Source organism: Danio rerio, chromosome 21, assembly GCF_049306965.1.
Source record: "Danio rerio strain Tuebingen ecotype United States chromosome 21, GRCz12tu, whole genome shotgun sequence".
Classification (NCBI taxonomy): domain Eukaryota; kingdom Metazoa; phylum Chordata; class Actinopteri; order Cypriniformes; family Danionidae; genus Danio; species Danio rerio.
In genome coordinates, this window is record NC_133196.1 from 15453317 (window position 1) to 15469798 (window position 16482).

General features: G+C 34.9%; 1 protein-coding gene across 4 annotated transcripts in view; it reads right to left on the reverse strand.

The window, feature by feature from the left end:
* The window catches only part of whrna (whirlin a), a 193800-nt gene that overhangs the window by 69359 nt on the left and 107959 nt on the right, over positions 1-16482 (reverse strand). For all 4 annotated transcript variants that reach the window (XM_073935094.1, XM_002665922.8, XM_073935093.1 and 1 more), the window contains exon 4: positions 15829-15954. In XM_073935094.1, the coding sequence (XP_073791195.1) occupies positions 15829-15954 (126 nt within the window). The remainder of the gene's footprint in view (positions 1-15828; positions 15955-16482) is intronic.

The following is a 16482-nucleotide window of genomic DNA, read 5'->3' on the forward strand; positions in this document are numbered from 1 at the left end:
CAGTAAGCTCTGGCTAAAGGGGATTTGAGACTATAGTGGCCCAGTGAAGATACGGAAAATGTGGTCCAGTAATCCTAAAACATATGTGGACCACTTTTGGCGAATTTTCGGCACAGTAAGCTCTGGTTAATGTGGATTTGAGCCTAGAGTTTCCCAGAGAAGATATGGAAAATGTGGCCGTTATCATAAAACAAACGTGGGCCACTTTCGGCAAATATTCGGCACAGTAAGCTCTGGCTGATGTGGCTTTGACCCTAATGTGGCTTAGAGAAGCTATGACAAATGTGGCAAAATTATTTAAAAATATATGTGGACCAATTTTGGTGATTATTCGGCACAGTAAGCTCTGGCTAATGTGGCTGTAGGTCTAAAGTGGCCCAGAGAAGATATGGAAATTGTGGCCCAGTTATCCTAAAACAAATGTGGGCCACATTTGGCAAGTATTTAGCACAGTAAGCTCTGGCAAATGTGGCTTTGACCCTAATGTGGCCCAGAGAAGATATGACAAATGTGGCCAAATAATTTTAAAATATACGTGGACCACTTTTGGTGATTATTCGGCACAGTAAGCTTTGGCTAATGTGGCTGTTAGTCTAAAGTGTCCCAGAGAAGATATAGTAAAAATGTGGCCCAATTATCTTAAAACATATGTGGACCACTTTTGGCAAATATTCGACACAGTAAGCTGTGAATGACTGTGAGCTTATAGTAGCCCAGATGAGATTTGGCAAATATGGGCAAGTATCTCAGGCTAAAGATGGTGTGTGCTGAAAGTAGCTGAGGTAAGATGTGGCAAGTACGGTACTGTTATCCTAAAACATTTGATAGGTCACTTTTGACAAAGATAAAGTACAATGATCATTTGATAATTAAAGGGGTCAAACCGTAGCTCTTTGACGTGGCAGGTATTGGTAGTAATAGCTAATTTGTGGCCCAGATCCGGCAAACAGAAGCGGACCACCCTAGAGCCATCATTCCATTCAGTATGGGGTCTGGATGTAAGTGTCTGGTGTGGGCCGAATCTAGGCCAGAATAAAAGCAAACTGTGGCCCAGAATAGGGTTAGATCTGGTTCATTTGGTTAATTTCTGGCTGATATGTGGTATTTAATGGCTTAATTGTGGCCCAAGTGCCATCATTCCATGCAATATGTCGACCGCATGTAAGCGTCTGGTGAGGGGTGGATTTGAGCTACATGAATTTTGCCAGCTGGGAAAAGTGGCATAGTTAAGAATATTTGGCTAAAGTCTGCAAAATTGTCAACAGAGAATGGCCACCACAAACTTTGATTGAAGATTATTAAAACAAACCTTTTTTTCAGTGGATAAACTTGCATAGGTTGATTGTACACTTAAAGAATAACACTGTACACATAGAAGAACTGAGATTCACAATAAGTGAGAAATTGCCCATTTTAACATGATTTGGCAACCATTCACACTGTTTTTGCAGATAGGTTGAAGTGCTATAGACTTTCATTCATTCATTTTGCTTCAGCTTAGTCTCTAATTTATCAGAGGTCACCACATGCAACACAGGCTCATTGTGAAAACGTACCCCCATCCACATTTTTGGAGAGCGCAAATTATGTAGCCAGAGGTACGACGGCCTGCATTTTGCCTACAGAGCAGTATGCCGACTTTTTGCGCTTCGGCTGCCCACTTACCTCTGAGTGTCCAAAGACATGCAGTGTAGGTGAATTGAATAAAGTAATTTGGCCGTAGTGTATGAGTGTGTGTGAGTGTATTAGTGTTTCCAAGTGCTGGGTTGCGGCTCGAAAGGCATCCACTGTGCAAAACATATTCATTCTGCTGTGGCGACCCCTGATAAATAAGGGACTAAGCCGAAGGAAAATGAATGGATGAATGAATGAGTTCTAAAAAAAACTAAACATTGTAAAATTTGATTTCACTTTAAATATCTCCTGAAGTGCCTTGAAATGCACTTCTTTGTTTGCTGTGTGATGTACATGCTTATTGAACTGAAACCCGAACAAAGGGTGAGGCATATCTAGTAGCCCCTGACCCTTTTCAAACGTAGCCAATCGCTTTCTGTTTATATCTCAGCTCTGCCAGTCAGAAGCTCAATTTATCCTTCTGCATCGAGTGAACATTGAGCTAAAGTGCATCTGACTCATGACAACCACAGTCTATAACAGCAATGCTGAGTCCTAACTGTTTCTCTGATAAAAAAAAAAATACAGCATTCAGTGGAGAATTCAAATCAGTCCAATGCTTTTGTGGTCTGTGCCGTCTTGCGCATATGATCTGCTCTTTGCTATCATGTTTTTGAATCAGAGCAGACGTTGTGTGTGTGTGCTGTGACAGTTTGTGTGACAATAACACAATCATTTACCACAACTGAAAGCATATTTAAGCTGTCTGAATCATTATTTATTAGTTATACAGTATCAGCTATTTAAATATATTTGGCAATTTGCCTATAGGCAATTGTAACTATGATGACTGTGTTTTATTTTTATATTTGTATTCACATACCTACACACACACACACACACACACACACACACACACACACACACACACACACACACACACACACACACACACACACACACACACACACACACATATTATATATTGTAACAAATGCGTTATTTTTTGTTTTTCTCCTGTTGCGCTCAACGGACAACCATATGAACAGAGAAGGGTCTCATGACCTTAAGGTTAACTTCACACCTTTCTCTAAATTTTAGGAGGTAAAATATTGACCTTTAAGCATGACCAAATACCCAGAGAAGGATTTTCGGACCTCAAAGTTAACTTTCTCTAAATTTCAAGAGGTAGAATATTGACTCTAGATAATTATACTGACACTACAAACCTCAAATTTGCGCTTTGCAGTCAGAAATAATGTGCACATAGCTGAGAGAAAAGGTGGGCCTGATCAACTCACATTTCACTCTTACCTAATAGGTCGACTTTTGGCCAACACCCAAATTTTGGCTCTAAAGGTGAGGGTTTCTTGCTAAAACATTGGAAGCTCAGCCGTGTGATAAGTGCACATCGCCTGGCAATCTCAGGCACACGTGTTGGTTTTCCAATGTAGTTGCAAAGGGCTTCTCTTGTCGAATAGCATCACACTTGTCTCACTTGCATAAAAACAAATATATGCTGAAACACTTTACATACTAAAATTTAGGGCATACTATATACATATAAACTAATATAAAACATTTTTTTAAAATTAATTAATTAATCCTATAAATGTTTTAATATATTTTACACTATTTCATAATTTTAAGTTGGAATAAAAAGTTGTTTTTAAATATTTATTTTTAATCATTATTAGCCCCCTTAGCCCTGTAAAGCCCACTGTTGCAAAATTACAACATCACTTATTAAACAATTCAAAAAAGGGAAGCAAATGTTTTTGTTGTTGTTCCTCAAAAACACATTTACATGATTAATGGATCCTGTTGTGTGTCCTCACTATGTTATTGATATAAAATGCATTTATAGTTCTGGTCAGCCAGCAATGAACTTTTTCTACCTGCAATCTTCGCATTGAGCTGATCTCCTTTTTTGAACGTCTGGATTTTTTCAAAATTTAAGTAAGCAACATTACTTAAATATTTTTTGAGTGTTTATTACAATGTCTAGAACACACACACACACACACACACACACACACACACACACACACACACACACACACACACACACACACACACACACACACACACACACACACACACACACACACACACACACACACACACACACACACACACACACACACACAAACATTTGTTTTTATAGTCTGCCTTACCTTTCTAAATAGATTGGAGTATTTTTATGTTTTATTTATCAATTTTTATAGTGAATTACATTAAATACAAGACAGGATCTGAACATCTTTGTTAAATGCCTACAACTTTAGGAACTGATCTTTAAGTTCAAATAACATAAAACTACCCTGCAAGTTTCCTAATCGCACAACCTCAAAGTCTACTTTATACTTTCAAATGACACCCAGAATAGCTTGAATATCTTTGATCTGCACATCCTCTCACCTTTGCCCAACGCGCATTTCACATTCATCCTATTTTATACCTTGCACTTTTAGAGGTTGTCGAGATGCTTATCATTCATATTGAGCAGCGACTCCTCCATTCAACTGTCCACCCTCTTTCACAAAGCCAATTCACTTCGCCCCTTCAGGAGTGTTACAAGAAAGTCATCCGCCGTGGAAACTTTTGCCCAGGGGAGTCATGCACTCTCATATTTAGACCTATTTTCAAGGGCTGGAAATTTTGAACCCTTTGATCCTTTTCTTGCTTAACAAGGAAGAACAGCCACATCCACAAGCACTCGTTCATCAAAAGAGAAATCCCTCCCAAAAAAGAAATGCCTTTAAAACTGCAAACACGAGCATTCTTATATATTTGTAATCTGTTATTATATTATTTACAGTTTTTTACAATTGCTATGACACTTTTATCAATATATTTAACAAGTTTCCTAAACTCTTAACACAATTAGCACAACCTCCGTCTTCGTGGGCTATACAATTAACACATTTCTTGTTGTTTTGACACAAAATGCATCCAGTTAACACAAATTTAAAATGCTTTAACTTCTTTTACACACAAGCACAACCAAGAACAAAACAATGTAATTTTACAGTCAAATTTACAAATGCTTTAACACAATATGTCAGAACAGATAACACCATGTTCTAAACAGAAATTATATAGGATAAAGTCAAAGTGAACAGCTGTTCTAATTGTGAATTGAAACACAAATTTATTTCCTGTATTTTATTCAATTGACAATGAGAAACAGCATATTGCGGTTATATAAATAAATAAATAAATGTATATATATATATATATTTATTTATTTATTTACTTATATAACCGCAATATGCTGTTTCTCATTGGCAACTGAAAAAAAAAAAACATATATATATATATATATATATAAACCGCAATATGAGTCTCTCCCATCTAGAAAGCACACTCATGTCTTGTTTTGGTTTTTCCAATCACATGATCATATGTTCTAAAAGAGGACTCTTGAGGTTTTTGAAAGGAACAGTGAGCGCATCAAAAAACTCTGTCACCAATACGTCTATGTAAGATTATGCAATACAGTCATTAGTGTACTATACACAGTGTGTTTTGCAGTAAACTACTCTTTAAACCTGGAGTTCATTAGTACATACAGTACATATACAGTACAGCATTTGCATACACTGTGTCTAATTACTTTCAGAGAGTCATGAAGTTAGAGGCCAATCAAGTACCACATGAAATTTTCAATGTTGACAAGGCTGGGGATGTCGCCGTAGGAAAAACATAATAGGCCAAAGGGCCACAGTTACCGTGCCGGGCCACAGAAGATATCAAGTATAATGTGGATGAGAACGTGTGGCAAAAGACCGGGCAGTATAGAAGATTACTTTGTTATTTTATTATAATTGTGGTGCTTTTTCTGTTTGCAGTGATGTCCTTCTGCAAAAAAAGTCTGTACTGCAGAAATTCTGTGTCTGTATTTTTTTTACATAAACTGTAAATTTTATAAAGCAATTTTTTTTTCTTCATTTTGTATAGAATGTTTGCCGTAAACGAAAGAAAATGCATGCATTTACTTAACCCAACGAAACAAAACTGTAACGAGACTTCAAATATAAGGGCAGAGCTGACACATAAACTAATGCAGTTTCTGTAATTTTAGCTGATGATAGTGTTTTTATTGTCAGTGTGTTCTGATTGACTAAATGTTTATGTTGGAAGAGAACATGTGTTAGTGTTTTGAACAATAATTTCATTTTGAAACATGATTGCAGTGTTTTGTTAGACATGGTGTAGTGTGTTCGTTTATTATTGTATTTTGAAAAGTAGTTTAGAGGTTTAGTTTACAATGTGTGATTTTGAGCATAAAATTAACTGTTTGGCCAATTGTGTGTTTTAGGTGTGTTGCTGCGTTAAGAGTTTAGCAAACTTGTTAAATGTATTGATAAAAGTGTCATAGCCATTGTAAAAAACTGTATATATTCATGATTTCATATTAATTCTATTTCATTGTTTTAAAGGCAGTCCATTTCTCATAAATATTCAACTACCAATAAATAGCTTTTTAAACTGTCAATAATAATCAACTAAACATACAGTTGAAGTCAGAATTACTAGCCCCTTTGAATTTTAAATATTTCCCAAAATATTTTTAACAGAACAAGGCTTCACAGTATGTCTGATAACATTTTTTCTTCTGGAGAAATTTTTATTTGTTTTATTTTAGCTAGAATAAAAGCAGTTTTTCATTTTTCAAAAAACATTTTAAGGTCAAAACTATTAGCCCCTTTAAACTAATTTTGTTTTCGATAGTCCACAGAAAATATCATCGCTATACAATAACTTGCCTAATTACCCTAACCTGCCTAGTTAACCTAAATGACCTAGTTAAGCCTTTAAATGTCACTTTAAACTGTATAGAAGTGTCTTGAAAAATATCTAATCTAATATTATTTACTGTTATCATGGCAAAGATAAAATAAATTAGTTATTAGAGATAAGTTATTAAAACTATTATATTTGAAATGTGTTGAAAAAAATCTTCCCTCTGTTATTAAACAGAAATTGGGGAAAAAAATAAACGGGGAATAATAATTCAGGGGGGCTAATAATTTTAACTTTAACAGTACAACCACAAATCAGAAAAAGTAGGGACATCATGGTAAACGCAAAAAAAAAAAAAAGAAAGTAGTGATTTCTAAATTTACTTTGAATTGCACGTCATTGCAGATAATACAACAAGCATTATTTAAACATTAATTTAATGTGTTCCTCATGATTTTTATAGATTTTTTTAATTAAACAAATGCTCCAATTTTGGTTCTTGCAACACATTTCAAAAAAAGTTGGGACAGTAAAAGCAGTACAAAAGCATTTACTTTGTAATGTTGCCATTCCTTTTCACAACACTTAAAAGACATTTAAGGACTGAAGACACTAACTGATGAAGTGTTTCATGTGCAGTTTTTTTTCCCATGCTCCCTGTAAACAAGTCTTAAGGCGGGCAACAGTACGGGGTCTTGTTTATTGCATTCTGCACTTCAAAATGTTCACAAATTCTCTATCGAAGATAGGTCGGGACTGCAGGCAGGCCAGTCAAGTACTTGTATCCTCTTTCTCCGCAGCCAGGACTTTGTAATGTGTGCAAAATGTGGTTTTGCCTTGTCTTGTTGAAACATGCATAGGCATCCTATTTTCACTAAATCACTGCTGTGCTTTTCATTATTTTATTTACTCTTCTTTTTTTTTCTTTTTTTTTTTTACATGTTTGAAGGAAAAGTTAAGTCTAAAGTCTTTACTAATTCAAAATTGGTCAGTTTCTTCAAGCAACCCCTTACCAGTAAACTGCTTTAAAAAAGTAAATACATAAAAATAAAGAAAAAATAAATAATAATAATAATAATAATAATAATAATAATAATAATAATAATAATAATAATAATAATAAAAAAATAATAATAATAGGCGGTTCATTCTGCTGTGACGAACCATGATAAATAAGGAACTAAGCCACAGAAAAATGAAAGAATGAATGAATGAATGGATGAATGATAATAATAATAATGATAATAATATCGCAGTGGTGACGCAGTGGCGCAGTAGGTAGTGCTGTCGCCTCACAGCAAGAAGGTCGCTGGGTCGCTAGTTCAAGCCTTAGTAGGGTCAGTTGGCGTTTCAGTGTGGAGTTTGCGTGTTTTCCCTGCATTCGCACAGGTTTCCTCCGGGTGCTCCGGTTTCCTCCACAGTGCAAAGACAGGTGAACATGGGTAGGCTAAATTGTCCGTAGTGTATGAGTGTGTGTGTGAATGAGTGTGTGTGGATGTTTTTCCAGAGATGGGTTGCGGCTGGAAGGGCATCCGCTGCGTAAAAACGTGCTGGAAAAGTTGGCGGTTTGTTCCGCTGTGGCAACCCCTGATAAATAAAGGGACTACGGCAAAAAGAAAATGAATGAATGATGAATGAATGAATATCGCAGTGGGTAGCACGATTGCCTCAAAGCAAGAAGGTCACTGGTTCGAGCCCCAGCTAGGTCAGTTGGCGTTTCTGTGTGGAGTTTGCATGTTCTCCCTGTGTTCGCGTGGGTTTCCCCCACAGTACAAAGACATTTGGTACAGGTGAATTTGGTAGGCTGAATTGTCTGTAGTGTATGAATGTGTGTGTGAATGAGTGTGTGGATGTTTCCTAGAGATGGGTTGCGGCAGGAAGGGCATCCGCAGCGTAAAAACGTGCTGGATAAGTTGGCGGTTCATCCCGCTGTGGCGACCCCGGATTAATAAAGGGACTTAGCCGAAAAGAAAATGAATGAGTGAATGATGAATGAATGATTATCGCTGTTTGTAGCACGATTGCCTCACAGCAAGAAGGTCGCTGGTTTGAGCCAAAGCTGGGTCAGTTGCTGTCTTCCCGTGTTCGTGTGTGTGTGAATGCAAGAGTGTAGCTGTGGGGGACCCCTGATTAAAAAAGGGACTAGGCCAAAAAGAAAATGAATGAATGAATGAATAATAATAGGCGGTTCATTCTGCTGTGGCGACCTCTAATAAATAAGGGACTAAGCCTAATGAATGGGGACTAAAGGAAAATGAATAATAATAATAATAATAATAATAATAATAATAATAATTGTGTGTGTGTGTGTGTGTAAATGATTTAACTGTTATTTTATTTATTTGTATTTTTATTTTACTAACAAAACATTATCATTTGACTTTCATTTTTATTTTATTGCTTTTATTAAATTTCAATTCATTTAATAGTGTAAAAGGCAGTTTTTTTTTTTAGAATCCATAATTTTCCTCCCAATAAATAGCTACATAAATATGACAATCATGCACTTTCATTGTCATATTTGAGAGAGACATTTTTTTGGGCTGAAAGTTTCCAATTCTTTGACCGTTTTCAGCTCCACAAGCACTCGTTCATCAGAAGAGAAATCCCTCCAGACTAATAAAAGCCTTTTAGTCTGTGAGCATGAGCTCTTTTGCGCATTTGTAATCCGTTTTGGACTGGTCAGGCCAATGTGTGATGGACAAATCTGGTAGTTTTGCAGAAGAAAGCTCGGTCTGTACAGCCGCTCCTGTCAATGTGAGTTAGTGTTACTCCAACTTTAAGTACTTTTGCTGTAGCTATAAGTCTTAAATGCACATTAAGTACAATGATGAATGAAGGAACGGACAGGTTAAGCACCGATATGTCCGTATTCAGAGCATGACCGTTCATCAGACAACGGCAGAAAGACTGATGGAGAAGGAGAAGGACAGAGACAATGATTAAAACAGGTGTAAAAGAATGGTGACGGGACAGAACAGAGCCAAAAAATCAAATCGCTTATAGCTTAAGTGAGAGGAATTCATCATTGGGCAGACAAAAAAAATTGATTTAAGAGACATTTTTATAACCTTGTGCGAAATAATTTATAAAATTACACTTAAAGGGATAGTTCATGCAAAAATGTTAACTCTGTAATCATATATTCTCTTGTTTTAAACCTGTTTGAGTTATTTCTTTTGTTGAACACATAAGATATTTTGAAGAATATTGGAAACCCCTAACCATTGACTTTAATAGTATTTGTTTTTTCTACTATGAATGTAATATTGATAATGTTCAAACATTCTTCAAATGATCTTCTTTTGTGTTCAACAGAATAAAAAAAAACTCAAAAGAATAAGTAGACTCCACCATGTACTCCATCCTTTTACAAAGTCCACACTTTACCATTCCTTACTTAAAAAAATAAATCAAGCAGGTTATTTATGTAATATACAGTATAATATATTTTTATTTCACAAACAAAACCATAAATTTATCTAATAAAATAACATATACAAAAATAAAAAGAACATACAATATTCTAAGCAAATCTAAAAATATATTGTGTTCCACTTGGCCAAAGTGAGCTTTACTAATGCAAGGAAAGACCCTTAAAATAATAAGACATTCAATACAACAGAGGAGGGCAAATAGAGAACCGGAGGCTGTGGCTTCAGTGAATCCACTGATTAACTGCAGCTCTTCTGGGGTCGATGGCAGGTTTTCTGCTTCGCAACACTGAGGCTGAGACAATTCTCAATGCACAAGCTCATTATTACATCCAATTAAACCCTACCAGAGGCATCAGTCTCTAAGACCTACACCTTTTGACAACTGGTTGGGACGTTCTGCAAATGTGAATTAAAATGAAGAATTTGGTATTTGTTTATTCTCTTTAACTTAAAAGATTTCCAAATTGTGTTTTTTCAATATAAACAAGTTTAATTTCGGTTGCTGCTGCAAACAAAGCCATCAGATTTGTTTAATTTTCCTTTTCCTTTTGTAAATTGGAGTGTTTTGCCTCTGCCCTGTGTTACAACCCTGTCTTCACTACTATTTCCATTCGGTGGCCTCGCAGTGTGACGCCACTGTTTATTTATTGGTAGAGGATATGAGCAATATCACATTTATAGCAGTGCGATGTGGCTGTATATTGGCACTAATGGGAGGCATTCCTTAGTGTCTCACCATTGACGATATACAGCCACATCACACTGCTACAAATGTGATATTGCGTTTATACAACTTTTGTAAGAGGAACTACTTTCTTCCGCCATTTGTTCACATCTGCAGCTGACGTCAGAACAGCAGAAACCATTACTCGTTCACTGATGTCACTTTAGAGTATTTGAATGATTCTCTAGCGTAATGTCTAAAGTGATGACAAAACAGGTGATTTTGCTCACATTTTAAAATTATTAGGCTGAACAGCATGAAATGCCATTAGTCTACAGAGATTTTGCTATATTTCTATGCTGCAATCGGGAGATCACAAAATTACTATGGTATAAATACTGCACTTCAACAAACAAAAGAGAGAGATCGACTTAGAAAATCATTTACCTGTATAATAATGATTTGATCAGCTGTAGATTGAAATTACGCTATTTTTCTCTTAGGGTTTATTATGCGGTCTCTGTCGCCATCTTGTGGATGAACATTGTTAACCATCTTTGCTCAAAGACAGGCTAATGGCTACTGACATGGTGTCTCTCAGAGATTATAAATATTTAAAAGTAGGCACTATCCTTATAAATAAACTGCATAGTTGCAATCTAAACAACTACATTCTTGACTAAAAGCCTCAATAGTACATTATGTTGCCCAACAACAGCAATATTTGTCAAACTGTAGAGTGTCCTCTGCTTATTGCTGTATGTGGGTGGAGTAATACACAAGAGTGAAGAGGCTGGACGATATATATATATATATATATATATATATATATATATATATATATATATATATATATATATATATATATATATATATATAATTTTTGTGAAGAACAGCACTTCTGGTGGACCGTTATTCCTCAGAGAGGTAATTTTGTCAAACTCTTTTGTTTTGCCGTCTTATGTTTTTGTGTTATAGAACATCACATTGATTTCCTTTTTTTTTTTTCAAATCTCAAGACAGTTTGTTATATTTTGTTATTAACTTTAATGAATGTTTATTTCATATACCTTTCTGTATCTGATATCTTTTATGGTATGGTCAGAAGCGAATTGGCCATAACACCTGTTTTTTATTTTTTTTATTTTTTTTATTGTGGCTGATGGCATCGAAATCCAAATATGATTTGCTTATAGAGTTAAAGACAAAACTATGTGAACTTTGTAAAATTCTTTTTCAAATATTTCCCATGTGATGCTTAACATAATACTTTTTTTTTTACAGTGTCACCTATATATTTGTCCTCTGGAGAATGTCTTATTTTCTTTAGTTTTGCTGAAATAAAAATAAATATATAAAAAATAAATAAATACTGCTGTCGATATTATTAGCCCCCCTTTTTTCAATTTTGACTACACAATAAAATCCACTGTTGTCCAACGACTTGCCTTATTAAAGGAATAGTTTCCCCCAAAAATGAAAATTGTGATCGTAAAGGTTTTCCAAATCTTATGAGTTTTAAAACAAGGCATGTCCCCAAACTTCACCCATTAACCCAACCATCATTGGGGGATGAGCAAATCACTAAAATATAGAAATTTGTCACTAAATCAAAAAGTCCTGAATTGTTAGAATGTTAATGTTAGAATACTACGCATAAGTGAGTAAACAAATTGTCAAATTTTCAAAGTGATTAATTGACTTTACTTTAAAAAAAAATTTAAATAAAAAGAGTAAACTCATTGCCTTAACTTTATGAAGTAATTAACTATGTTCATAATTGTAAAAATGCATTTAAATCAACCCAATATTTCCAGGCTATAACAGCTTTACCCCCTTTTTTAGTAAAGTCTGCTTTTTTTAATGCAGCAGGTTTACACGCTTTATTCAAGTTAACTAATCACTTTTTAAAACATAGAGAGTTTTTTATTTGCCAAGCTAAAACATCAATTTGTAAAAGTTTGCAAAAAATGTCTATTAAAGGGAAATCCAGGATCAGAGTTGATCAGAATATAACTTTCCTGAACTCACATTGATTTTCTGCCTTTTTGCGAAATATCCCAACTTACATAATTGGGGTTGTACAAGCTCTGCTACAACCTTGACTACAGGCAAGAAGTGTGATGGGACAACAGACGCTGTTTGCAAACAATTGGAAAGAAAGTGCAACCGCGGTCACAATCATTTCAGAGATAGAACTAAATTCATCCATCACCACTGTCCAGAGAGTAAGATAAGAACATTCCTCCGTGGCAATGTGAAATAAAGAAAGATATCTGGAAGAAAGCTGAGGCTCAAACTACATCGGACCTCATTGTACAGCATAGACAAAAACATTGAGACATTTTTCACAATCTCATTTTGTTCCACAGAAGGATGAAAAGCATGCAGGCTAGGGCATTTTTGCAGTCGCTGTTTCCTAAATGTACTGCCAGCAAGTCTGAATGTCACAAAATGGGATATTTCTGTTGTTAATAATGTCACACTGTATTGTAAACTCTTCTACCGTCTTCTGTGCAACATTAGCAAGTATGATTCATTTCAGTGAATCTGTTCATTTTAACACGCATTTGTCTAGGATCTGAGGGTATTTTGTGGGACTGGAGAAATTCTGACTTGCCCTGACATTTGTGCTTTTTTTCAGATACACATATACACTATAGCTAAAGTCTAATACCACTGTAAAGATCACAAACTGGGCTACAATAATAAGTTAGCAACATTTATGTACAAGATTGTATTTTTGGTTAGTGAAAAACAAACATTCTGAAGTCTTTAAAATAACTCCATGAAAAACACACAAGACATTTTGTTTACAAGACTTTTGTACGGTGGCTGGGAAGTGCAAAACAACATTACAAAGTGTGAAACACTTTTACAATGCTCAAGACAAACTTACATTTTGAAAAACATTTTCACTTATCATCAGACACAATTACATAGGAAAAACAATTTTACCAAGGACAAAACAAATTTACATTTTAGAAAAAAAATTAACAAGATGCAAAACACTTACAAATCCCGAAACAAATTTACAATTACAGATTCCCTACGGAAAGGGCATGTACCACACACCGGAAGTGACGTGAATGTACCACACCGGGAGTGACGCGGGGAAAATTTGTTTTCGAGCTTTGTAAAAGTGTTTCACACTTGTAATGTTGTTTTGCACTTCCCGGCCACCGTACTTTTGAGTACTGAACCTTGTAGCCTAGAGTTTTTGCTTCAAAATTATGTGAAAACCATCAATAAAATGATTCACTGGATGAACTTTTTAATGCAAAGTATACAGGAGGTTTAGACTCCTTTGTTTAAACTATCAAATTAAAGATATAATAAAATTCAATTGAATGAATTTACAGTTCATGGTTTAGAAATTAATCAAAAAGGGAATGATGAACACTAATAATTAAAAAGCAAAATAAGGTAAACCATACAATAATATTTTTATTGTTTTAAAAACAAAACAAATTATCACTTTAGGTCACAATTCACAGTATTAACAAACCATTTACTAACACTACTAGTTTATTAACCTACTAATTAGCTGTTTACTAATAGTTAGTGAGGTAGAAGTTGGGTCTAGTTTTTGGGTAGGATGAGGGATGCCGAATAAGATCATACTTTATGACTACTAATAAACATCTTAATATAAAAAATATATTTACTAAAAGTGCAGTTGACTTTTTCCTGGATGTTGGTAACAACCAAAGAGTTGTTGAACTTTGCCCTGCATGCTTGCTTCTTTGGTACGTCAATCTTGTCAATGCTATAATCCAAAAAGGTAATGATTCGCACTCAACAAGTAATTGCCTCGTATTGTTTTTATTTTTTCTTCTTACATTCTTCGGGTGATTTAAAGACACAAACGTTTTGGCACAATTCCTTCCTCAGTTTCTCAAAAAAAATGTCCAAATGTAGTATTATTTTCAAAGGAACTGTGTTTAAATCATCAAATATCTTCGCAAAAACCAGATGCAAAGTATTTTAGCATCAAGTATTTTGGTATGTTAATGTCACTGCTTTGCAACAAGCCACCAATCACCACACATTGGCAAAGTTTGTTTGTGACTTCTGATTTGAAAGTCTTCAAATTGGAAATCACATGCAGGCTGGAAATTCTGGCTTTCTCAGTTGAACGAAATGCCACATTAATATTCATGAAGTTTACTAATTCCAAGATGTATCACTTCCTCCTCCTGCTCCAGCTTTGAACAAAAAGGATTCGTTGTCAATACCAATTTATGCCTCTTTTCAGACAGGTTAGTGTATATGGGGCGACACGTATTGAAGGTAGAGCCGCTGGTCTTAGATGCATCTCAGGGGGCCTTTTGGGAATGGATGGCTTTATTGATCTGTGCATTTGTCTGTCAACTCATCAGAACAGTAGAAGAGACTTCAAAACCTGAAGTTAATGGGTCAGGATTAGGGAGACATCCAAACTAAGCACTGTTGGTATGCCAACTTTTGAAAGCATCAAAATAATGAATCATACCATAACACTTTTTGGGATTAGTTTGTAAGGGTATTGTTTTTTGTGTATGCTATTGGTTTACAGAGAATCTGTACTTGAATGGTCGACAGAACAAAAAACATCATTTTTAAATACACTGCTAAAACATAACACAAAGACAACATGTAGTGATGAACATGGTGGACTCAAGTGTAAACAAAGCTTGTTGACTTCTTGCACTTTAAAAAACACTGGGTTCCACACAATTCCGTCATGTTGTGCCAACACAAATTGAATATGGTTAATTTAATGGTTAATTTGATATTTTTTTTACAATCGATTGAACATTAAACAATTAATATTCAATATATTAACATTTGATACAGAACTCCTATTACTAAAACAAATCGGTTCAAACTTTCATTTATCCCTGTAAAGTTTTTAATTTAGGGTAGATTTGTATGGTAAAATGTGTTTTTTGTGTATTATGTGTGAGATGCTTTTATGCTGCAACCAATTTGCCTTCTGGAAACGAATGAAGACAAACTTTCTATTGACTTTTTTTACACTGAGCTAATGCTATAGTCTAACCACCAACCTCGTAAATCAAAAGCAAACTCACAGAAAACCTTTGCATTTTCATGAAGACATTATGTAGTCTGTGAACTAAGCTGTTTTCCTCATGGGCTTTCCAATGTAGCAAACCCTGACACAAAAGACCGAAAGTGACAAAGAAAACCCTAAATGTTTAGAAAGAAAAAATCTAAATTAACATTTCAAAGAGTTGTGGAACAACAAACAGATGAAATGGAGTGTGACATACACTAAACAGCAAGATAGTTAGAGATCACAATAAGACAAATTAATCCAAAATCAATAAAAATGAAAAGCAAGTGAGTGAAAGACTGTACCTTAATCCCTCCACACTCCGCTGCAGAGCCTCTGTCCACACCTGTAATGTAGATACCCAGAGAGTATTCAGCTCCTCCGCGGATCATCAGACCCAGAGAGCGGCCGTCGTCCAGCACCAGATTTACCTGCGGAGAATAAGAGATTAGCTATGTTTCCATCCAGCTATTATTATGTGCAATTTGAAATATCTCATAAAAATGCTTAAAGGTGCAATAGGTGATGATTACAGAAACATTTTTTGTTCTGGTTGAAAGCCTGCTCACATTCCAAAAGTAATGACTAAAGTAAGTCATCTAAATGTATTTATACGTATTTTTATTTTCTAGACTAAAACATCTTGATATAAATCTAAATTTTCTGGCCAACAAATACGATACGAAGCCCAAACTGTCAACATACAAAATTATTTGCCTTCCAGTTATTTTCCCTTTTCTTTTTCAAATATTTCCCAAATTATGTTTAACAGTTAAGAGACACAAAAGGGAATATTTCACTACATTTAGATTCAAATAATCATGTATATATTTAATATGCATTGTTTTTAATACTCCACTGTATGAAATTTTGCTTATTTTATGAATGTTTACGTAAAGATCAACATTACATAGTGATGTTTAGACTTTAAATATTCAGAACAATGCCCTGGGCATACT